The sequence below is a fragment of the Oncorhynchus nerka genome, linkage group LG14, assembly GCF_034236695.1.
Source record: "Oncorhynchus nerka isolate Pitt River linkage group LG14, Oner_Uvic_2.0, whole genome shotgun sequence".
In the NCBI taxonomy this organism is placed as follows: Eukaryota; Metazoa; Chordata; class Actinopteri; order Salmoniformes; family Salmonidae; genus Oncorhynchus; species Oncorhynchus nerka.
Genome location: NC_088409.1, coordinates 66863350 through 66888946, shown reverse-complemented (window position 1 = coordinate 66888946; position 25597 = coordinate 66863350). Strand labels below are relative to the sequence as shown.

Sequence of the window (25597 nt, the reverse complement as noted above, 5' to 3'; positions counted from 1 at the left end):
CTGTGGTAAATTCAATTGATTGGACATGATTTGGAAAAGCATCCACCTGTCTACATAAGGTCCCACCGTTGACAGTGCATGGCAGAGCAAAAACCAAGCCATGAGGTCGAAGGAATTGTCCTCAGAGACAGGATTTTGTCGAGGCACAGATCTGGGGAAGGATACCAAAAAATGTCTACAGCATTGAAGGTCCCCAAGAACACAGTGGCCTCCATCATTCTTAATTGAAAGAAGTTTGGAACAACCAAGACTCTTCCTAGAGCTGACCGCCCGGCCAAACTGAGCAATCGGAGGAGAAGGACCTTGGTCAGGGAGGTCACCAAGAACCCAATGGTCACTCTGACAGAGCTCCAGAGTTCCTCTGTGGAGATGGAAGAACCTTCCAGAAGGACAACCATCTCTGCAGCACTCCACCAATCAGGCCTCTATGGTAGAGTGTCCAGATGGAAGCCACTCCTCAGTAAAAGGCAGATAACAGCCCACTTGGGGTTTGCCAAAAGGCACCAAAAGACTCTCAGACCATGAGAAACAAGATTCTCTGCTCTGATGAAACCAAGATTGAACTCTTTGGCCTGAATGACAAGCGTCACGTCTGGAGGAAACCTAGCAACATTCCAACGGTGAAGCATGGTGGTGGCAGCATCATGCTATGGGGGTGTTTTTCAGCGATAGGGACTGGGAGACTAGTCAGGATCGAGGGAAAGATGAACAGAGCAAAGTACAGAGAGATCCTTGATGAAAACCTGCTCCAGAGCGCTCAGGAACTCAGACTGGGGCGAAGATGCACCTTCCCAACAGGACAACACAGGAGTGGCTTCGGGACAAGTCTCTGAATGTCCTTGAGTGGCCCAGCCAAAGCCCGGACATGAACAGAATCAAACATCTCTGGAGAGACCTGAAAATAGCTGTAGATAGATCCTCTCAAGCTCCCCATCCAACCTGACAGAGCTTGAGAGGATCTGCAGAGAAGAATGGGAAAAACTCCCCAAATACAGGTGTGCCAAGTTTGTAGTGTCATACCCAAGAAGAATCAAGGCTGTAATCGCTGCCAAAGGTGCTTCAACAAAGTACTGAGTTAAGGGTCTGAATACTTCTGTAAATGTGATATTTATTTTATACTTATGCAAACAAAATCTAGGCTTTGTCATAATGGGGTTTTGTGTGTAGGTTGATGCAGGGGAAAAAACGATTTAATCCATTTTAGATTATGACTGTAACGTAACAAAATGTATAAAAAGTATAGGCCTAAATCATAATCATACTACAGGACATGTATCTCCATTTCTGACATAACTGGTTTATTTCCGCTACACAACAAATATTAGGCTACCATTTATCCATTGCTTATTCAATAGCCAAATATGATTGAAAGTAAATAGACCGGTATTTAAATGTAACTGTAGAGGTAGGGTACAGTACTGCTTTGCGATAGGAGCGCAATATCATAGTCTATTTAAATTCAGAGCCTATACCAAGGCAGGAGACAGAAACACAAACGTCTATTGATAAACAAAGTATTGTACAACTTTTTTCCCCTATAAAGTGTGATACAGCATTTACTTTTATACTGTTTGAATAAATCAAACGTGTAGAATGCACTGCCAGTGTTTGGCAGGCGCTATAGGCGGGATGCATTTTTAGTTTTTTTTTTAAGTAACTGAATAAGAGAAAACATTCTGCCCACACCTCTACATAAATGTCGTATTTGCCATTGCGCTTTCTTCAGAAACTGTCATGAGTCATGACATATCCAAATCAACGTATCCAAATCATACAGCAAATGAGGGCGTTTATTTTTCTTAAACTGTAATGTAGACGCAGGGGGTCAGGAAGCAGGTGCAGTTGGGGAGTTTAATGTAATCGAACCCATAACGATACAAAAACAAGGAATGCGTCTGAACATGGAAGCAGAGACAATAACGCCTGATGGGAAATAACAACTGAGTGCTACAGTATAAATAGGGGGAGTAATCAGGGAAGTGGTAAGGTCCAGGTGTGCGTAATGAAGGGTTGCCCGGACCGGTGGTTAGTAAACAGGCACTGTCGAACGCCTGGAGGGGAGGAGTAGTGGTGACACGTTCGAGAGCTCACAAATATAGTATAGCTCTGATTTAGCAATGAAAACATGCATCTATTTTGCATATGGCAGTTTGATAAATCACAATACTTAGTTGCACAAACAAATCCCAGAATTTCCACATCTGCCAGAATTTAGGGAGGAATGTACATATTTAAATGAGGCACCTGATCATTAAAATAACTTCCAGCTCAATCCCCCTCTGCCTCTCAGGCCCAGCTCGGCCCATAACACTGAAATGTGAGGCAGTGTGGAGGAGGTAGGGGTGGGGTGGTTGTGTCGGCTGGCTGGCTAAGGGGGAAGGGGGGAAGGGGGGCGGGGGGCGGGCTCAGTGCTGGCTGATTGAATCTTTTGTAGGGCAGGTGAGCTGGATGAGTCCGTGGTCTCTCTGGAGGCTTTCTTTGACACATGTCCCATCAGCCACCTCACCACTGTCCTAGGACTGTCATGTCTGCTCTGGTCCTACTCTCTAAGGGACTGGAGAGGAGAGGGGGATGAGAGGAGAGAGGGGGGAGAGGAGAGGAAAGAGGGGGTAAGAGGAGAGAGGGATGAGAGGAGAGAGGGGGAGAGGAGAGGAGAGGAATGAGTGGGTGAGAGGAGAGAGGGGTGAAAGGGAGTAGAGGGGAGGAGAGGAGAGGGGGATGAGAAGGGGAAAGACTCCAGGTGTCCAGGACCTCCCCTCTTTAACCTCTCCCCCAGCCGTCATCAATCATGGGACAGTGTGAGGGGAGGGGAGTTGGGGAAGAGGGTGATCTGTCGTCACAATATTTAAATGACAATTAACCAGGACCTCGCTGGCAGCAGCTGGGTGGGAGTCACTCTCACCATGATTGTGGTCAGTTATTTATCAACATAACAACACATATGCTCAGTCAGTTCTTAGTTCATTACATTACTTTCAGTTGCTCCTTATAAGTCCATCCTCCAGTCAGGTGCACTCTGTTGCAACAATCTCAAGCAGTTGTGTGTTGTTATTAATAAAACCCAACTGTTGTGTTGCAGGTGACTACCCGGCACCGCGAGCTGTGCTGACCGGCCATGACCATGAGGTGGTGTGTGTCTCTGTGTGTGCTGAGCTGGGACTGGTCATCAGTGGAGCCAAAGGTCAGCAGAGACAGCTGGAGTTCTCTGTTCCCTGTGTAGGGCACTTCTTTTGACCAAGGCCCAAGGGCTCTGGTCCAAAGTAGTGGTGTAAAGTACTTAAGTAAAAAAGACTTTAAAGTACTACTTGAGCATTTTTGGGGGGTATCTGTACTTTACTTTAGTATTCATATTTTTTACTACTTTTACTTTTACTTCACTACATTCCTGAAGAAAATCATGTATTTTTTACTCCATACATTTTCCCTGACACTCCAAAGTACATTTTGAATGATTAGCAGGACAGGAAAATGGTCCAATTCACGTATTTATCAAGGGAACATCCCTGGTCATCCCTACTGCCTCTGATCTGGAGGACTCACTAAACACAAATGCTTCGTTCGGAAATTATGTCTGCGCGTTGTAGTGTGCCTCTGGCGATTTAAAAAACAAGAAAATTGTGCCGTCTGGTTTGTTTAATATAAGCAATTTGAAATTATTTATGCTTGTACTTTTACTTTTTATACTTAAGTATGTTTTTCAAATTACATTTACTTTTGATACTTAAGTATATTTAAAGCCAAATACTTATAGACTTTTACTCAAGTAGTATTTTACTGGGTGCCTTTCACTTTTACATTTTCTATTAAGGTATCTTTACTTTTACTCAAGTATGACAATTGGGTACTTTTTTCCACCAATGGTCCAAAGTAGAGTACTACAGTTTAATCTCCATCTAATAATAATAATTCATCTTGTATATAAAAGTGCTTTTCTCGCACCCAAGGCACTATAGAAAAGAAGTACTATAAAATCGAAGTCACAGTATTTAAAAAACATAACTATACAGAACTGTCAAAGACGTGAACCAGAACTGGGAAATAAGCTTCCTGGGCATTTCTGTCACCAGCTGGCTCTGAGAACAGACTATCTCTCTTTTCAGCTAGGATCGCAATGGATATAGTCATAGCTATTAGCTGTGGTACATGGCTCTGGTAAGGTGATGGTAATGGTTAGTTAAGGTATGTGAGTTGGCTGATAGGACTGTAATGCCACAGTACATAGATATCTTAGTTAGGTGTGGAACGTTGAGTAACATCCTTGAATAGTGTGTGTGCATGTGTCTATGCATCCGTTCGTGTGTAACTCTATCATGCTCCCCCTCCAGAGGGTCCGTGTCTGGTCCACACTATAACAGGGGACCTGCTGCGGGCCCTGGAGGGCCCAGATAACTGCATGTGTCCCCGCCTCATATCTGTGTCCAGCGAGGGCCACTGTATCATCTGCTACGAGAGAGGACGTTTCTGTAACTTCAGCATCAACGGGAAATTACTGGCTCAGATGGAGGTCAACGACTCAACACGGGTAAGACCACAAATACAGTATGTGCCTAGTGAAAGTCTACACACGCCTTGCACAGTCTTCACATGTTACAGTCTTAAATGACATTTCAAAAACGTGATTCAGTGGTGGGGGGGGGTCTATTGATCTCCAGAACCTACTCCACATTTTCAAAGTGAAAGAGAATTATAGAACATTCACCAAATTAATAATAATAATAATATATATATATTATTAAAGTATCTTGATTGCATATGTCTTCACACCCCATGGTGGAAGCACCTTTGCCAACCATTATAGCTGTGAATAATTTTGAATAAGATTCTACCAACTTTGCATATAGGGCAATATATATCTATATATATTGTTTTTATTTTTTTTATTGCTCAAGCTCAGTCAATTTGTTTGGGAATCAGTGATGAACAGCAATATTCAAACCTAGTGTATTACATAGTGACTAGGGTCTAAACGTCTAAAGTAGTTTACTACATAGTGACTAGGGTCTAAACGTCTAAAGTAGTGTACTACATAGTGACTATTGTCTAAACGTCTAAAGTAGTTTACTACATAGGGCCTAGGGTCTAAACGTCTAAAGTAGTTTACTACATAGTGACAAGGGTCTAAACGTCTAAAGTAGTGTACTACATAGTGACTAGGGTCTAAACGTCTAAAGTAGTTTACTACATAGTGACTAGGGTCTAAACGTCTAAAGTAGTGTACTACATAGTGACTAGGGTCTAAACGTCTAAAGTAGTTTACTACATAGTGACTAGGGTCTAAACGTCTAAAGTAGTTTACTACATAGGGCCTAGGGTCTAAACGTCTAAAGTAGTGTACTACATAGTGACTAGGGTCTAAACGTCTAAAGTAGTGTACTACATAGGGCCTAGGGTCTAAACGTCTAAAGTAGTGTACTACATAGGGCCTAGGGTCTAAACGTCTAAAGTAGTTTACTACATAGGGCCTAGGGTCTAAACGTCTAAAGTAGTTTACTACATAGTGACTAGGGTCTAAACGTCTAAAGTAGTGTACTACATAGTGACTAGGGTCTAAACGTCTAAAGTAGTGTACTACATAGGGCCTAGGGTCTAAACGTCTAAAGTAGTTTACTACATAGTGACTAGGGTCTAAACGTCTAAAGTAGTGTACTACATAGTGACTAGGGTCTAAACGTCTAAAGTAGTGTACTACATAGGGCCTAGGGTCTAAACGTCTAAAGTAGTTTACTACATAGTGACTAGGGTCTAAACGTCTAAAGTAGTGTACTACATAGTGACTAGGGTCTAAACGTCTAAACTAGTTTACTACATAGGGCCTAGGGTCTAAACGTCTAAAATAGTTTACTACATAGTGACTAGGGTCTAAACGTCTAAAGTAGTGTACTACATAGTGACTAGGGTCTAAACGTCTAAAGTAGTGTACTACATAGTGACTAGGGTCTAAACGTCTAAAGTAGTGTACTACATAGTGACTAGGGTCTAAACGTCTAAAGTAGTTTACTACATAGTGCCTAGGATCTAAACGTCTAAAGTAGTGTACTACATAGTGACTAGGGTCTAAACGTCTAAAGTAGTGTACTACATAGTGACTAGGGTCTAAACGTCTAAAGTAGTTTACTACATAGGGCCTAGGGTCTAAACGTCTAAAGTAGTGTACTACATAGTGACTAGGGTCTAAACGTCTAAAGTAGTTTACTACATTGTGACTAGGGTCTAAATGTCTAAAGTAGTGTACTACATAGGGCCTAGGGTCTAAAGTAGTGTACTACATAGGGCCTAGGGTCTAAATGTCTAAAGTAGTGTACTACATAGTGACTAGGGTCTAAACGTCTAAAGTAGTGTACTACATAGTGACTAGGGTCTAAACGTCTAAAGTAGTGTACTACATAGGGCCTAGGGTCTAAACGTCTAAAGTAGTGTACTACATAGTGACTAGGGTCTAAACGTCTAAAGTAGTTTACTACATAGTGACTAGGGTCTAAACGTCTAAAGTAGTTTACTACATAGTGACTAGGGTCTAAACGTCTAAAGTAGTGTACTACATAGTGACTAGGGCCTAAACGTCTAAAGTAGTTTACTACATAGGGCCTAGGGTCTAAACGTCTAAAGTAGTGTACTACATAGGGCCTAGGGTCTAAACGTCTAAAGTAGTTTACTACATAGTGACTAGGGTCTAAACGTCTAAAGTAGTTTACTACATAGTGACTAGGGTCTAAACGTCTAAACTAGTTTACTACATAGGGCCTAGGGTCTAAACGTCTAAAGTAGTTTACTACATAGGGCCTAGGCTGTCATTTGAGGTAGATGTTATGATTATTACTATGATTATTTATTTGAATGTAATGTATTATTATATCATTATTATGATGTGCTCCCTAGGCCATTATGCTGAGTAGTGACGGTCAGAACCTGGTGACAGGAGGAGACAACGGGGTGGTGGAGGTGTGGCAGGCCTGTGACTTCAAACAGCTCTACATCTACCCAGGCTGTGATGCTGGTGTCCGCGCCATGGACCTCTCTCACGACCAGAGGTTAGTCCTGTCAGTCTTCCTAGTCTGGTTTCCTCTAATACAGGATCAATTGTGTGTGTGTGTGTGTGTGTGTGTGTGTGTGTGTGTGTGTGTGTGTGTGTGTGTGTGTGTGTGTGTGTGTGTGTGTGTGTGTGTAGAGCAGTATGTAGGCTGTAGAACACTGAAAGGGCCTGTGTGTTTCATGCTTGTCAGGGTACATTTGGGGGAATGGAACGTTCGCAGTTCAGTGAGCTTTGTTTTCTTTAAATAGAACCAGTTGCCATAGAGACAACGAAATTGCAGTGAAAGGTCCTGAAAGCGCACTTGCCTTGGAGCAATACACACAAGCATCACTTTCCTCACACACACACACACACATACATCCACACACACACACACTCACTCACACATGCAAACACACACACCTATTGTTTGATGTTAGTAAAGTAGATTCATGTTTGGGAAATAACTAATAAATTACAATAAGCTAATAGAATTATTAACGGGTCATATATAGAGGTAGATTGTGTATGTATACACTGTATTGTGTGTGTCCCCTCCCAGGACTCTCATCACTGGCATGGCATCCGGCAGCATTGTGGCGTTCAACATCGACTTCAACCGGTGGCACTACGAGCACCAGAACAGATACTGAGGGTTACAGAGACAGAGAGGCAGTACAACATGGCTGCTGGTTTGGAGGACACCTGGACACTACTGTTAACTACTGTTGACCAACTATACAGGTTAACCGCTGTTAACTACCTATACAAGTTAACTAGGGTTAACTAACTACTTGTTTAAGTGTTAACTAACCATACAGGTTAACTAACTAACAAACTAACCATAAGCTGTTAACCAGGTTAGTAATACAGTGGGGTCTGAATAATGACTGTATAAAATAAATCATTCAAATACTGAGCTATATGATATGCGCCCAAAAAATTGAAAATTATATTATTTTATACTAATACAATTGCTTAGAGAAAGACATTTTGTTTAACAAGTAAACATTTTTTTCTCAAAAAGGTAGGGTTCAAAATGATTGACATCCCTAAATATTCTTATAAATTCAGTAGTCAAAAGTTTAGTATTTGGTCCCATGTTCCTAGCCCTTAATGATTACGTCAAGCTTGTGACTCTACAAACTTGTTGGATGCATTTGCAGTTTGTTTAGGTTGTGTTTCAGATTATTTTGTGCCCAATAGAAATGAATGGTAAATAATGTATTCTGTCATTTTGGATTCACTAATTGTAAATAAGAATAGAATATGTTTCTAAACTCTTCGTAATTAATGTGGATACCACCATGATTACAGATAATCCTGAATGAATCGTGAATAATGATGAAAGTTACAGAGGGTCAAAGATCATACCATTACCAATAACAGGGGAGGTACGCATGTCTTGGGGTTATGATCTTTGACCTTCTGTGACAATCTGAAGTAGATGTCTTCTGATAGATTACATAAAATCCTTAAAAGATACCAAAATTCTGTTAGTTATTGGTAAACTTCAAAAGTTTCCAGAAAAAAAACAAGTATATATTACTTGTTAAACAAAATCCTTTTCTCTGAGCAATTGTATTAGTATAAAATAAAATACATATTTTTTTATCATACAATATAGCTCAGTATTTTAAATGTTTATTTTATACCAGTAAATATTGCTAATCTTTATCAAGGGTGTCAATCATTTCGTACCCCACCGTATATCATAATGCCTAGAAACAGACAGGTTCAAATATAAGTCATATCAGAAGAAACTCTTAAACTGAAGAGCTTAGAAGAAGAGCTCAGTCATAGCGCTACAGTGACAGTTTCAAAACTGATTCAAAAATAACGAATGTACGATTTTATTCAACTGGTCATATTTAAAACTGTGAAAAATACAAATAAACAAACCTACAGTTAATAACATTTATACAACATTTGTATGTCAAATACATATCAAACTTGGGACACTTTTCTAGGAAAAAAAGTAAAAACTGCTGTATATAAGGATGATGTAAGGAGTTTATTTCCAGAAAAGATTTGAAAAGAACAAGACGTCTCCATTTAGTCTCCATTTAGTCTCCACTTAGTCTCCATTTAGTCTCCATTTTGACAGTTGAACCATAATTCTCTGTTCCAAACCGTGACATGACTCTCTCACATCAAATCTTAGTTTGCTTCCCAAATGGTACCCTATTCCATTTCTAGTGCACAACATTTGATCAGGACCCATATGGCTCTGGTCAAAAGGCGTGCACTATAAAGGGATTAGCGTGCCATTTGGGACAGAGATTTAGTTGGTTAGTAATAATAGCTGATAGTTTGTCTCCCATCATGGAAAACAGTAGTCTATCAATGTACTTGTCAAAAATGACAAATTGTTCTATGTTCATGTGATAATGTGTTTAGATGTCTGTAAGGGCAGTTTCAGAACTATACTTATCGTGCGAAATGTGTCCATTGTAATTTGTTTCTTAATCACGTCTCACATTATCAGCAGGAAGTAACGAACCTTGTAATGATTTCTGTACCATTTCTTGTTCTGTAACTATTTTATTTATATTTCAACAAAAGCAAGGGTTTAAAATGACTTTTATATACTTTTAAAATCATTACCACATGCTAGTCAGATTTAGCACGGAATTCTTTATTCGTCATGGTTTGTATTTCCAGATAATAGATTGATAAGGAAGACATTTGTAGAAACACTGGATGATCACTAGCAATACCATGAGTTTGTTAAAGCCTGCAATCCAGACCTGTTTGGTACTAACATTCCACTCATTGTACTCCGTGTTATATGCCAAACGTGACATGATGTTTGGCATTGCAAGTAATGGAAAGGAGTGGAATGTTAGCACAAACAGCCAGGCTAAGTGAGAGGCATGTAGCTAACCTGACCAACCCAAAATGATTCTTCACTATTTTGAATAAACAGAAAACATTATAAGTTTGTTTCAGTGCAGCAATGTAAAATATGCCACATGTGTGAGTTGACAGTAAGATGAAAAGGAAAAAAACGAATCACAATATGCAAAGAGTTTGGGTTTCCGTTGTAATGGTACAGACAGCAGCCTAGCTAAACCAGGGACACTGCGTGCAGAGAGCTACAGTGGCTGTAATATCTATCTGACTTTACTGCTTTGGTTCATAATACCCATCAATATGAATTTGACATACTGGGTTTATTTTCAATATTTGACTTAAATCTTTATGTAAGGAGGATTTTGCTAAATAAATGCATTTTATTTGTGTTGACATTGTTGCTTTAAAAAACACATTTTGATTTTTTTTGTAAAATATTTTGTTGATCTGTATTTTTGTTGATTTAAGTATATCATGATTTTACAAGTTGTTTTGTGTAGATTGCAATGTCTGAGGCATTTACCTTGTGTTTGTTTGGAGCTGTTATACATTAACTTAAGACAATATATAAAGATTGATGAACAGTAACATTTTTTATTGTTTTCCTTTTTGTTGTATTTATAATAACAATAAATAAAGCAAGCTCTTATGCGACTGAATTCTCAAATGTTAATAGCAGGTTGAACAAAACTAGTAGTTTGTTTTTCGAATATTCTGACATATAGAATTATAACCAGGCAAGTCAGTTAAGAACAAATGATTATTTACAATGGCAGCCTAGGAACAGTGGGTTAACTGCCTTGTTCAGGGGCAGAACAACAGAATGTTACCTTGTCAGCTCAGGGATTCGATCTTGCAACCTTCCGGTTACTAGTCCAACGCGCTAACCACTGGGCTACCTGCCGCCCCAATAGAATATCTATATGTATATTACTCATATCTTAAACAACAAAAAATTGAATATAACCCCATGCACTTAAAAGGTATCTCAATAGTGGAAACTCAAAATGCATGTGTTTGTTGTCTTCTAGATCTGGTACAGATTATCCTATACTGCCATCTATTGGCTGGATGTTGTTATTGCTGCGGCTGTGGCTGCTGTTTGTAAATCCCAGATTGTCCGACTGTAGTCCCCCTGGACGGACGCAGTACAATGACCAGGCTCTCAGATTGAGGAAGTGGTTTATTCACAGGTTTGACTTGGTGATGACCACTGTTAAAGGGTTGCTATACAGGAACAATGACCATTCACTACCATCATCAGGAAAAAAGATGTGCTACTGGTGATGAATCCCAATCAAATTGGCTTCACATGTAGTCACTAATTCTTACATATCATTGGGTATCAATACATATTTTGCATAGCAACATCATTTCAATCTGTACTTTTTCATTCTCTCACAACAGAAATTTGGACAATTCAGCAGATAGATACACTTCACTTCCTCTGTTTCCATGATTAAAACTCGGTACTAACATAGTTGTTTGTCTGTCCTAGAGGACAAACAAGTGTTCCACACATCAATCATCTCATGCTTCTCTTGTGCTTTTTGCTTCTCTCTCTAGACCTGTCTGAATTACTGTTCTTCTCTCCCTAAACCTGTCAACTCACTGTTCTTCTCTCTCTCTCTCTAGACCTGCCAACTTACTGTTCTTCTCTCCCTAGACCTGTCAACTCACTGTTCTTCTCTCTCTCTCTAGACCTGTCAACTCACTGTGCTTCTCTCTCTCTCTAGACCTGTCAACTCACTGTTCTTCTCTCTCTAGACCTGCCAACTCACTGTGCTTCTCTCTCTAGACCTGTCTGAATTACTGTTCTTCTCTCCCTAGACCTGTCTGAATTACTGTGCTTCTCTCTCTAGACCTGTCTGAATTACTGTTCTTCTCTCTCTAGACCTGTCAACTCACTGTTCTTCTCTCTCTCTCTCTAGACCTGCCAACTTACTGTTCTTCTCTCCCTAGACCTGTCAACTCACTGTTCTTCTCTCTCTCTCTCTAGACCTGCCAACTCACTGTGCTTCTCTCTCTAGACCTGTCTGAATTACTGTTCTTCTCTCCCTAGACCTGTCTGAATTACTGTGCTTCTCTCTCTAGACCTGTCTGAATTACTGTGCTTCTCTCTCTAGACCTGTCTGAATTACTGTTCTTCTCTCCCTAGACCTGTCAACTCACTGTTCTTATCTCTCTCTCTCTAGACCTGCCAACTCACTGTGCTTCTCTCTCTCTCTAAACCTGCCAACTCACTGTGCTTCTCTCTCTCTCTAGACCTGCCAACTCACTGTGCTTCTCTCTCTCTCTAGACCTGCCAACTCACTGTGCTTCTCTCTCTCTCTAGACCTGCCAACTCACTGTGCTTCTCTCTCTAGACCTGCCAACTCACTGTGCTTCTCTCTCTCTCTAGACCTGCCAACTCACTGTGCTTCTCTCTCTCTCTAGACCTGCCAACTCACTGTGCTTCTCTCTCTCTCTAGACCTGCCAACTCACTGTGCTTCTCTCTCTCTCTAGACTTGCCAACTCACTGTGCTTCTCTCTCTAGACCTGCCAACTCACTGTGCTTACACCAGGGGTTGGAAGCAAAAGTATTTTCCAATCGCATCGTTTTTAACAAAACCATTTTTTTTGTTCAGTTCCATTGTTCTGACCAGCTAAATAAAGTTCTGAACTGGATTGAACCCCAAATTAGTAGCAGTTTATATTGTTCCTTTCTGTTCCTTTTTAAACCTCTGCAATCATAGTTTTAAAAAAAACATTGAACTCAACATTAAATTACTTTACCAATCAGTGCGTATATAGTAGCTTGCTATGGAGTGGGCAAGCTGTAGTTGTTTACATGCATTGGACAGACAATTGTAGGGAGTGAGATGTGACTAAAATGTTGTGGGTGGGAAGAGAGGGTGGAGGAGGAGGCTTAAAGTGCTGGGCATCTTGTTTTGAACTGCATGATTTTCCGGTTTTCAGTTCTGTTCACTGAACCGGTTCCAACCCCTGGCTCACACACAGCAAGCTGAAAACTCAGGCAGCACTGAAAGACGCTGCCATAGCACCTCTGTTCTGACATACATTCACAATGTATGGATTGTTTATAGTTAACAATAGCTTGAAAAGGTCTGTGCTGTCTAATATTGGTAAGAGATCCAGAATCTAATTGCACTTGGTCCATTGTGTTCCGGCCAATAATCGTACTTTAAATAGGTAATTATTTCACTATCAACATATTAACATATTAACTGAAACAAGGCCAATTTTGTACAATAATAAAAAGCCATGAAAATGTCTGTTAATACTCTACCAAATACACAACCTTTTTCATAGTCCATTAAATGAGGACTGTACATGAACTGGCACACTGGCATAACAGTCATGGACAAAAACACAATCAATCAACCAATAGATATGGTATCGCAGAATGCCTGGAGAGCTTCCAGCGCCCCTCTCTGGTCCTCTGTAAAGTGTGTAGTATATTATGTCTACAACAGCACCAAGAACTGGAGAATAGCTGAACACTAGACAGTTGGATAAATGACCGTAGCCACATGTCCTTCCAGACACACGTAGATTATATCTTCATGTTACATCATACAGCATGTCTTATTGACATTGGAAGGGTTTTTCTACAGAATGAACTGTACAAGTTGTAATGAATTGGGTGCAATATAACTTCACACAAATAGATACCTGACTTGATGCATACATTGTCAAAATGAATAATAATACACGGCATTTTGTTTATACAGCACTTTTCAAGGACCCAACGTCATTATTATTATCCTTATTATTTTCAAAATGTATGTTTAATCACATAAATACTTAAGATGCCCTATTGAGGGTGTATGAGGTCCCGTCAAGTTAAATGGAAGATTTTGATCTGTAGGTTAGTTGTGTTGCAGTTTAAGCTGTCCTGTTAGAAGGTTGGTTGGCCTGCAGTACTCACCTCCCAACACCAGGGGACGTCAGTGGATCATTATTCAGTATTTGCTGAAATAAGGCTTAACTCTTGTATGTCTGTGTGGTGTCTTAAAAAGATAAGCAGATACAGATTCTCAGCCTTAGTAACCTCTCAGGGCCAGAGCAGAACCCATCCAGAATACACCTTTATCCTTGACTCTAACCTCTAACCTTTAACCCTAACCCCACCCTAACTGACCCCTATGCATGGCTCTGACCCCAGTGTATCTTAGGGTAAACTGACACTGTAGCCGGAATGGAAAATCAATGTTTAAGTAATTGGCAGGCATCTTGACAGTGTCGTCGTGAATACAGGGACATGGGCTAGTGTTAGTACAGGGACGCGCGCCCCCTATCCTTCCTCGTTCTCCCTCCATCCTCCTCTCCCCTCTCTCTTCCTTCGGGGTCTAGAAGGGGGAGGTGGGGGAGCGGACGGTGTCAGCGGAGCTAGGAGAGGTGGGGGAGGGGCTGGGGGAGTAATCTTCTGACTCTGAGGTAAAGTCAGCGGGAGAGAGGGCAGGGTTATTGGAGCTGTGGGCAGAGCTTTGGCTGGCACTGGTGGGGAAGCCTGTTGGTTGGGGGCAGGGGCGGGGCTTCAATCTCACATCCTGCTGGTGTCTTAGTCTGAAATCCTGCCGCTCCTTATCAAGAGGGGTGGTCTGAGAGGGAGAGGGGAGAGAGAGGAGGGAGAAAGAGGACAAAGACAGAGAGGCAGAGAGATGGGGATAGAAGGGCAAATAGAGAGAATCAGAGAGAGAGGAAGAGAGAGAGGAGGGAGAGAGGCAGAGAGACGGGGAGAGAGAAGGGGGGATAAAGAGGACAAAGAGAGAGAGGCAGAGAGACAGGGGGAGTGAAGGGCAAATAGAGAGAATCAGAGACAGGAGCGAGAGAGGAGGGATAGAGGCAGAGAGAGGCAGAGAAGGGGAGAAAGAGGCAGAGAGAGAGAGAGGAGGACATGCATTAGATGTCAGGGTTACATGTGAAGAACCTAATGTTTTGGGCTGTACACATTCTGAACAGTCCTAAACACCTACACAGCCTTGAGTAAGAATGACTAAGGGGGATCCTTACTGTGATAATAACAGTGTGGTGTGATGGTGTGTGTGTCCTTACTGTGATAATAACAGTGTGGTGTGATGGTGTGTGTGTCCTTACTGTGATAATAACAGTGTGGTGTGATGGTGTGTGTGTCCTTACTGTGATAATAACAGTGTGGTGTGATGGTGTGTGTGTCCTTACTGTGATAATAACAGTGTGGTGTGATGGTGTGTGTGTCCTTACTGTGATAATAACAGTGTGGTGTGATGGTGTGTGTGTCCTTACTGTGATAATAACAGTGTGGTGTGATGGTGTGTGTGTCCCTACTGTGATAACAGACACTCCAGCAGTGGTGCTGCAGGCTTTAGGACCCGTGTTGAAGTGTTTCTTAATCTTCCCAGCCACAGAGAGCTGCTGGTCGTTCACTAATCGCCCATCATCCTGGAACACAGACAGAACCTCTGATAGAGCTGGTCAAGGAACACACACACAAGCACGCAGACACGCACGCAGACACGCAGACACACACACACGCAGACACACATACACACAGTAGACCTACCATATGTATGTTCTATGAGGTATGTTTTAGGTACTCACATTGACCCAGGGGTGATCCAGAACCTGCAGAGCTGTGTATCTCTGTTCCACCTTCACCTGCAGCATCCCAGTAATCAGCTCCTACAATAAATAAACTTGCTTACTTGTATTTTTTACAAACATTTGTCAATAAGTGCAGGGATAGAACCATAGACCAACCTTAGCAGTGACAGACACGTTGTCCCAGGACGGGGAAGGGAAGTCTAGTTGTCCCGTTAGAATCTGGTCCAACAAAATCTCCTGGTCCTCACTGTTCCTGGACAAACACATGAAAGTAAGTCATTATCATCAGTATTATAATGTGATTTTCTATCTGGGTATACTAAAATACTATGAGCAGCACAGTAAAACTTCCGCCGACATCAGAGGCTTTTACTATGAATGCGATCTCTGCAAACATATGGGAAAATGCCTTTAAACAGCTTATTGTCGGTTGTCTAGTGCGCTGAGTTAGAGCATGTCTGGGATTGAATCCCGGCCTATGACAAATCAGACATAGAGCAGTACTGACCCACTGAAGGGTTATAATAGTATTGTCTAGCTAGATATCATAGAGCAATACTGACCCACTGAAGGATTCTAATGGTATTGTCTAGCTAGGTATCAGTGAGCAGTACTGACCCACTGAAGGGTTATAATAGTATTGTCTAGCTAGATATCATAGAGCAGTACTGACCCACTGAAGGGTTATAATGGTATTGTCTAGCTAGGTATCATAGAGCAGTACTGACCCACTGAAGGGTTATAATGGTATTGTCTAGCTAGATATCATAGAGCAGTACTGACCCACTGAAGGGTTATAATGGTATTGTCTAGCTAGATATCATAGAGCAGTACTGACCCACTGAAGGGTTATAATAGTATTGTCTAGCTAGATATCATAGAGCAGTACTGACCCACTGAAGGGTTATAATGGTATTGTCTAGCTAGATATCATAGAGGAGTACTGACCCACTGAAGGGTTAAAATGGTATTGTCTAGCTAGGTATCAGTGAGCAGTACTGACCCACTGAAGGGTTATAATGGTATTGTCTAGCTAGGTATCAGTGAGCAGTACTGACCCACTGAAGGGTTATAATGGTATTGTCTAGCTAGATATCATAGAGCAGTACTGACCCACTGAAGGGTTATAATGGTATTGTCTAGCTAGGTATCATAGAGCAGTACTGACCCACTGAAGGGTTATAATGGTATTGTCTAGCTAGATATCATAGAGCAGTACTGACCCACTGAAGGGTTATAATGGTATTGTCTAGCTAGGTATTATAGAGCAGTACTGACCCACTGAAGGGTTATAATGGTATTGTCTAGCTAGGTATTATAGAGCAGTACTGACCCACTGAAGGGTTATAGTGGTATTGTCTAGCTAGGTATTATAGAGCAGTACTGACCCGCTGAAGGGTTATAATAGTATTGTCTAGCTAGATATCATAGAGCAGTACTGACCCACTGAAGGATTATAATGGTATTGTCTAGCTAGATATCATAGAGCAGTACTGACCCACTGAAGGGTTATAATGGTATTGTCTAGCTAGGTATCATATAGCAGTACTGACCCACTGAAGGGTTATAATGGTATTGTCTAGCTAGGTATCAGTGAGCAGTACTGACCCACTGAAGGGTTATAATGGTATTGTCTAGCTAGATATCATAGAGCAGTACTGACCCACTGAAGGGTTATAATGGTATTGTCTAGCTAGATATCATAGAGCAGTACTGACCCACTGAAGGGTTATAATGGTATTGTCTAGCTAGATATCATAGAGCAGTACTGACCCACTGAAGGGTTATAATGGTATTGTCTAGCTAGGTATCAGTGAGCAGTACTGACCCACTGAAGGGTTATAATGGTATTGTCAAGCTAGATATCATAGAGCAGGACTGACCCACTGAAGGGTTATAATGGTATTGTCTAGCTAGATATCATAGAGCAGTACTGACCCACTGAAGGGTTATAATGGTATTGTCTAGCTAGATATCATAGATCAGTACTGACCCACTGAAGGGTTATAATGGTATTGTCTAGCTAGATATCATAGAGCAGTACTGACCCACTGAAGGGTTATAATGGTATTGTCTAGCTAGGTATCATAGAGCAGTACTGACCCACTGAAGGGTTATAATGGTATTGTCTAGCTAGATATCATAGAGCAGTACTGACCCACTGAAGGGTTATAATGGTATTGTCTAGCTAGATATCATAGAGCAGTACTGACCCACTGAAGGGTTATAATGGTATTGTCAAGCTAGATATCATAGAGCAGTACTGACCCACTGAAGGGTTATAATGGTATTGTCTAGCTAGATATCATAGAGCAGTACTGACCCACTGAAGGGTTATAATAGTATTGTCTAGCTAGATATCATAGAGCAGTACTGACCCACTGAAGGGTTATAATGGTATTGTCTAGCTAGATATCATAGAGGAGTACTGACCCACTGAAGGGTTATAATGGTATTGTCTAGCTAGATATCATAGAGCAGTACTGACCCACTGAAGGGTTATAATGGTATTGTCTAGCTAGGTATCAGTGAGCAGTACTGACCCACTGAAGGGTTATAATGGTATTGTCTAGCTAGATATCATAGAGCAGTACTGACCCACTGAAGGGTTATAATGGTATTGTCTAGCTAGGTATCATAGAGCAGTACTGACCCACTGAAGGGTTATAATGGTATTGTCTAGCTAGGTATTATAGAGCAGTACTGACCCACTGAAGGGTTATAGTGGTATTGTCTAGCTAGGTATTATAGAGCAGTACTGACCCACTGAAGGGTTATAATAGTATTGTCTAGCTAGATATCATAGAGCAGTACTGACCCACTGAAGGATTATAATGGTATTGTCTAGCTAGATATCATAGAGCAGTACTGACCCACTGAAGGGTTATAATGGTATTGTCTAGCTAGGTATCATATAGCAGTACTGACCCACTGAAGGGTTATAATGGTATTGTCTAGCTAGGTATCAGTGAGCAGTACTGACCCACTGAAGGGTTATAATGGTATTGTCTAGCTAGATATCATAGAGCAGTACTGACCCACTGAAGGGTTATAATGGTATTGTCTAGCTAGATATCATAGAGCAGTACTGACCCACTGAAGGGTTATAATGGTATTGTCTAGCTAGATATCATAGAGCAGTACTGACCCACTGAAGGGTTATAATGGTATTGTCTAGCTAGGTATCAGTGAGCAGTACTGACCCACTGAAGGGTTATAATGGTATTGTCAAGCTAGATATCATAGAGCAGGACTGACCCACTGAAGGGTTATAATGGTATTGTCTAGCTAGATATCATAGAGCAGTACTGACCCACTGAAGGGTTATAATGGTATTGTCTAGCTAGATATCATAGAGCAGTACTGACCCACTGAAGGGTTATAATGGTATTGTCTAGCTAGGTATCATAGAGCAGTACTGACCCACTGAAGGGTTATAATGGTATTGTCTAGCTAGATATCATAGAGCAGTACTGACCCACTGAAGGGTTATAATGGTATTGTCTAGCTAGATATCATAGAGCAGTACTGACCCACTGAAGGGTTATAATGGTATTGTCTAGCTAGGTATCATAGAGCAGTACTGACCCACTGAAGGATTATAATGGTATTGTCTAGCTAGGTATCATAGAGCAGTACTGACCCACTGAAGGGTTATAATGGTATTGTCTAGCTAGGTATCAGTGAGCAGTACTGACCCACTGAAGGATTATAATGGTATTGTCTAGCTAGGTTTTATAGAGCAGTACTGACCCACTGAAGGGTTATAATGGTATTGTCTAGCTAGGTATCATAGAGCAGTACTGACCCACTGAAGGGTTATAATAGTATTGTCTAGCTAGATATCATAGAGCAGTGCTGACCCACTGAAGGGTTATAATGGTATTGTCTAGCTAGATATCATAGAGCAGTACTGACCCACTGAAGGGTTATAATGGTATTGTCTAGCTAGATATCATAGAGCAGTACTGACCCACTGAAGGGTTATAATGGTATTGTCTAGCTAGGTATTATAGAGCAGTACTGACCCACTGAAGGGTTATAATAGTATTGTCTAGCTAGATATCATAGAGCAGTACTGACCCACTGAAGGATTATAATGGTATTGTCTAGCTAGATATCATAGAGCAGTACTGACCCACTGAAGGGTTATAATGGTATTGTCTAGCTAGATATCATAGAGCAGTATTGACCCACTGAAGGGTTATAATGGTATTGTCTAGCTAGGTATCAGTGAGCAGTACTGACCCACTGAAGGGTTATAATGGTATTGTCTAGCTAGATATCATAGAGCAGTACTGACCCACTGAAGGGTTATAATGGTATTGTCTAGCTAGATATCATAGAGCAGTACTGACCCACTGAAGGGTTATAATGGTATTGTCTAGCTAGGTATCATAGAGCAGTACTGACCCACTGAAGGGTTATAATGGTATTGTCTAGCTAGGTATCATAGAGCAGTACTGACCCACTGAAGGGTTATAATGGTATTGTCTAGCTAGGTATCAGTGAGCAGTACTGACCCACTGAAGGATTCTAATGGTATTGTCTAGCTAGGTATCAGTGAGCAGTACTGACCCACTGAAGGGTTATAATGGTATTGTCAAGCTAGATATCATAGAGCAGTACTGACCCACTGAAGGGTTATAATGGTATTGTCTAGCTAGATATCATAGAGCAGTACTGACCCACTGAAGGATTATAATGGTATTGTCTAGCTAGATATCATAGAGCAGTACTGACCCACTGAAGGGTTATAATGGTATTGTCTAGCTAGGTATCAGTGAGCAGTACTGACCCACTGAAGGGTTATAATGGTATTGTCTAGCTAGATATCATAGAGCAGTACTGACCCACTGAAGGGTTATAATGGTATTGTCTAGCTAGGTATCAGTGAGCAGTATGACCCACTGAAGGGTTATAATGGTATTGTCTAGCTAGATATCATAGAGCAGTACTGACCCACTGAAGGGTTATAATGGTATTGTCTAGCTAGACATCATAGAGCAGTACTGACCCACTGAAGGGTTATAATGGTATTGTCTAGCTAGATATCATAGAGCAGTGCTGACCCACTGAAGGGTTATAATGGTATTGTCTAGCTAGATATCATAGAGCAGTACTGACCCACTGAAGGGTTATAATGGTATTGTCTAGCTAGATATCATAGAGCAGTACTGACCCACTGAAGGGTTATAATGGTATTGTCTAGCTAGGTATTATAGAGCAGTACTGACCCACTGAAGGGTTATAATAGTATTGTCTAGCTAGATATCATAGAGCAGTACTGACCCACTGAAGGATTATAATGGTATTGTCTAGCTAGATATCATAGAGCAGTACTGACCCACTGAAGGGTTATAATGGTATTGTCTAGCTAGATATCATAGAGCAGTATTGACCCACTGAAGGGTTATAATGGTATTGTCTAGCTAGGTATCAGTGAGCAGTACTGACCCACTGAAGGGTTATAATGGTATTGTCTAGCTAGATATCATAGAGCAGTACTGACCCACTGAAGGGTTATAATGGTATTGTCTAGCTAGATATCATAGAGCAGTACTGACCCACTGAAGGGTTATAATGGTATTGTCTAGCTAGGTATCATAGAGCAGTACTGACCCACTGAAGGGTTATAATGGTATTGTCTAGCTAGGTATCATAGAGCAGTACTGACCCACTGAAGGGTTATAATGGTATTGTCTAGCTAGGTATCAGTGAGCAGTACTGACCCACTGAATGATTCTAATGGTATTGTCTAGCTAGGTATCAGTGAGCAGTACTGACCCACTGAAGGGTTATAATGGTATTGTCAAGCTAGATATCATAGAGCAGTACTGACCCACTGAAGGGTTATAATGGTATTGTCTAGCTAGATATCATAGAGCAGTACTGACCCACTGAAGGATTATAATGGTATTGTCTAGCTAGATATCATAGAGCAGTACTGACCCACTGAAGGGTTATAATGGTATTGTCTAGCTAGGTATCAGTGAGCAGTACTGACCCACTGAAGGGTTATAATGGTATTGTCTAGCTAGATATCATAGAGCAGTACTGACCCACTGAAGGGTTATAATGGTATTGTCTAGCTAGGTATCAGTGAGCAGTACTGACCCACTGAAGGGTTATAATGGTATTGTCTAGCTAGATATCATAGAGCAGTACTGACCCACTGAAGGGTTATAATGGTATTGTCTAGCTAGACATCATAGAGCAGTACTGACCCACTGAAGGGTTATAATGGTATTGTCTAGCTAGATATCATAGAGCAGTACTGACCCACTGAAGGGTTATAATGGTATTGTCTAGCTAGATATCATAGAGCAGTGCTGACCCACTGAAGGGTTATAATGGTATTGTCTAGCTAGATATCATAGAGCAGTACTGACCCACTGAAGGGTTATAATGGTATTGTCTAGCTAGATATCATAGAGCAGTACTGACCCACTGAAGGGTTATAATGGTATTGTCTAGCTAGGTATTATAGAGCAGTACTGACCCACTGAAGGGTTATAATAGTATTGTCTAGCTAGATATCATAGAGCAGTACTGACCCACTGAAGGGTTATAATGGTATTGTCTAGCTAGGTATTATAGAGCAGTACTGACCCACTGAAGGGTTATAATAGTATTGTCTAGCTAGATATCATAGAGCAGTACTGACCCACTGAAGGATTATAATGGTATTGTCTAGCTAGATATCATAGAGCAGTACTGACCCACTGAAGGGTTATAATGGTATTGTCTAGCTAGGTATCATAGAGCAGTACTGACCCACTGAAGGGTTATAATGGTATTGTCTAGCTAGGTATCAGTGAGCAGTACTGACCCACTGAAGGATTCTAATGGTATTGTCTAGCTAGGTATCAGTGAGCAGTACTGACCCACTGAAGGGTTATAATGGTATTGTCAAGCTAGATATCATAGAGCAGTACTGACCCACTGAAGGGTTATAATGGTATTGTCTAGCTAGATATCATAGAGCAGTACTGACCCACTGAAGGATTATAATGGTATTGTCTAGCTAGATATCATAGAGCAGTACTGACCCACTGAAGGGTTATAATGGTATTGTCTAGCTAGGTATCAGTGAGCAGTACTGACCCACTGAAGGGTTATAATGGTATTGTCTAGCTAGATATCATAGAGCAGTACTGACCCACTGAAGGGTTATAATGGTATTGTCTAGCTAGGTATCAGTGAGCAGTACTGACCCACTGAAGGGTTATAATGGTATTGTCTAGCTAGATATCATAGAGCAGTACTGACCCACTGAAGGGTTATAATGGTATTGTCTAGCTAGACATCATAGAGCAGTACTGACCCACTGAAGGGTTATAATGGTATTGTCTAGCTAGATATCATAGAGCAGTACTGACCCACTGAAGGGTTATAATGGTATTGTCTAGCTAGATATCATAGAGCAGTACTGACCCACTGAAGGGTTATACTGGTATTGTCTAGCTAGGTATCATAGAGCAGTATTGACCCACTGAAGGGTTATAATGGTATTGTCTAGCTAGGTATCAGTGAGCAGTACTGACCCACTGAAGGGTTATAATGGTATTGTCAAGCTAGATATCATAGAGCAGTACTGACCCACTGAAGGATTATAATGGTATTGTCTAGCTAGATATCATAGAGCAGTACTGACCCACTGAAGGGTTATAATGGTATTGTCTAGCTAGGTATCAGTGAGCAGTACTGACCCACTGAAGGGTTATAATGGTATTGTCTAGCTAGATATCATAGAGCAGTACTGACCCACTGAAGGGTTATAATGGTATTGTCTAGCTAGGTATCATAGAGCAGTACTGACCCACTGAAGGGTTATAATGGTATTGTCTAGCTAGGTATCATAGAGCAGTACTGACCCACTGAAGGGTTATAATGGTATTGTCTAGCTAGGTATCAGTGAGCAGTACTGACCCACTGAAGGATTCTAATGGTATTGTCTAGCTAGGTATCAGTGAGCAGTACTGACCCACTGAAGGGTTATAATGGTATTGTCAAGCTAGATATCATAGAGCAGTACTGACCCACTGAAGGGTTATAATGGTATTGTCTAGCTAGATATCATAGAGCAGTACTGACCCACTGAAGGATTATAATGGTATTGTCTAGCTAGATATCATAGAGCAGTACTGACCCACTGAAGGGTTATAATGGTATTGTCTAGCTAGGTATCAGTGAGCAGTACTGACCCACTGAAGGGTTATAATGGTATTGTCTAGCTAGATATCATAGAGCAGTACTGACCCACTGAAGGGTTATAATGGTATTGTCTAGCTAGGTATCAGTGAGCAGTACTGACCCACTGAAGGGTTATAATGGTATTGTCTAGCTAGATATCATAGAGCAGTACTGACCCACTGAAGGATTATAATGGTATTGTCTAGCTAGATATCATAGAGCAGTACTGACCCACTGAAGGGTTATAATGGTATTGTCTAGCTAGGTATCAGTGAGCAGTACTGACCCACTGAAGGGTTATAATGGTATTGTCTAGCTAGATATCATAGAGCAGTACTGACCCACTGAAGGGTTATAATGGTATTGTCTAGCTAGGTATCAGTGAGCAGTACTGACCCACTGAAGGGTTATAATGGTATTGTCTAGCTAGATATCATAGAGCAGTACTGACCCACTGAAGGGTTATAATGGTATTGTCTAGCTAGACATCATAGAGCAGTACTGACCCACTGAAGGGTTATAATGGTATTGTCTAGCTAGATATCATAGAGCAGTACTGACCCACTGAAGGGTTATAATGGTATTGTCTAGCTAGATATCATAGAGCAGTACTGACCCACTGAAGGGTTATACTGGTATTGTCTAGCTAGGTATCATAGAGCAGTATTGACCCACTGAAGGGTTATAATGGTATTGTCTAGCTAGGTATCAGTGAGCAGTACTGACCCACTGAAGGGTTATAATGGTATTGTCAAGCTAGATATCATAGAGCAGTACTGACCCACTGAAGGGTTATAATGGTATTGTCTAGCTAGATATCATAGAGCAGTACTGACCCACTGAAGGGTTATAATGGTATTGTCTAGCTAGATATCATAGAGCAGTACTGACCCACTGAAGGATTCTAATGGTATTGTCTAGCTAGGTATCATAGAGCAGTACTGACCCACTGAAGGGTTATAATGGTATTGTCTAGCTAGGTATTATAGAGCAGTACTGACCCACTGAAGGGTTATAATGGTATTGTCTAGCTAGATATCATAGAGCAGTACTGACCCACTGAAGGGTTATAATGGTATTGTCTAGCTAGATATAATAGAGCAGTACTGACCCACTGAAGGGTTATAATGGTATTGTCTAGCTAGGTATCAGTGAGCAGTACTGACCCACTGAAGGGTTATAATGGTATTGTCTAGCTAGATATCATAGAGCAGTACTGACCCACTGAAGGGTTATAATGGTATTGTCTAGCTAGATATCATAGAGCAGTACTGACCCACTGAAGGATTCTAATGGTATTGTCTAGCTAGGTATCATAGAGCAGTACTGACCCACTGAAGGGTTATAATGGTATTGTCTAGCTAGGTATTATAGAGCAGTACTGACCCACTGAAGGGTTATAATGGTATTGTCTAGCTAGATATCATAGAGCAGTACTGACCCACTGAAGGGTTATAATGGTATTGTCTAGCTAGATATCATAGATCAGTACTGACCCACTGAAGGGTTATAATGGTATTGTCTAGCTAGATATCATAGAGCAGTACTGACCCACTGAAGGGTTATAATGGTATTGTCTAGCTAGGTATCATAGAGCAGTACTGACCCACTGAAGGGTTATAATGGTATTGTCTAGCTAGATATCATAGAGCAGTACTGACCCACTGAAGGGTTATAATGGTATTGTCTAGCTAGATATCATAGAGCAGTACTGACCCACTGAAGGGTTATAATGGTATTGTCTAGCTAGATATCATAGAGCAGTACTGACCCACTGAAGGGTTATAATTGTATTGTCTAGCTAGGTATCAGTGAGCAGTACTGACCCACTGAAGGGTTATAATGGTATTGTCAAGTTAGATATCATAGAGCAGTACTGACCCACTGAAGGGTTATAATGGTATTGTCTAGCTAGATATCATAGAGCAGTACTGACCCACTGAAGGGTT

The 25597-nt window shown here is 41.1% G+C and overlaps 2 protein-coding genes across 2 annotated transcripts in view; one reads left to right on the top strand and one right to left on the bottom strand.

Moving 5' to 3' along the window:
• The window catches only part of LOC115141267 (neurobeachin-like), a 262298-nt gene extending 251786 nt beyond the window's left edge, over window positions 1–10512 (top strand). The window contains exons 20-23 of the mRNA XM_065000303.1: window positions 3080–3181; window positions 4326–4522; window positions 6877–7028; window positions 7572–10512. Of these exons, the coding sequence (XP_064856375.1) occupies window positions 3080–3181; window positions 4326–4522; window positions 6877–7028; window positions 7572–7662 (542 nt within the window). The 3' untranslated portion in view covers window positions 7663–10512. The remainder of the gene's footprint in view (window positions 1–3079; window positions 3182–4325; window positions 4523–6876; window positions 7029–7571) is intronic.
• Window positions 10454–25597, bottom strand: part of LOC115118313 (serine/threonine-protein kinase DCLK1-like) — a 71091-nt gene continuing 55947 nt past the window's right edge. Inside the window, exons 12-15 of the mRNA XM_065000304.1 lie at window positions 15609–15699; window positions 15450–15530; window positions 15177–15290; window positions 10454–14470 (exon numbers count right to left, since the gene is read on the bottom strand). Coding sequence (XP_064856376.1) covers window positions 14219–14470; window positions 15177–15290; window positions 15450–15530; window positions 15609–15699 — 538 coding nt within the window. The 3' untranslated portion in view covers window positions 10454–14218. The remainder of the gene's footprint in view (window positions 14471–15176; window positions 15291–15449; window positions 15531–15608; window positions 15700–25597) is intronic.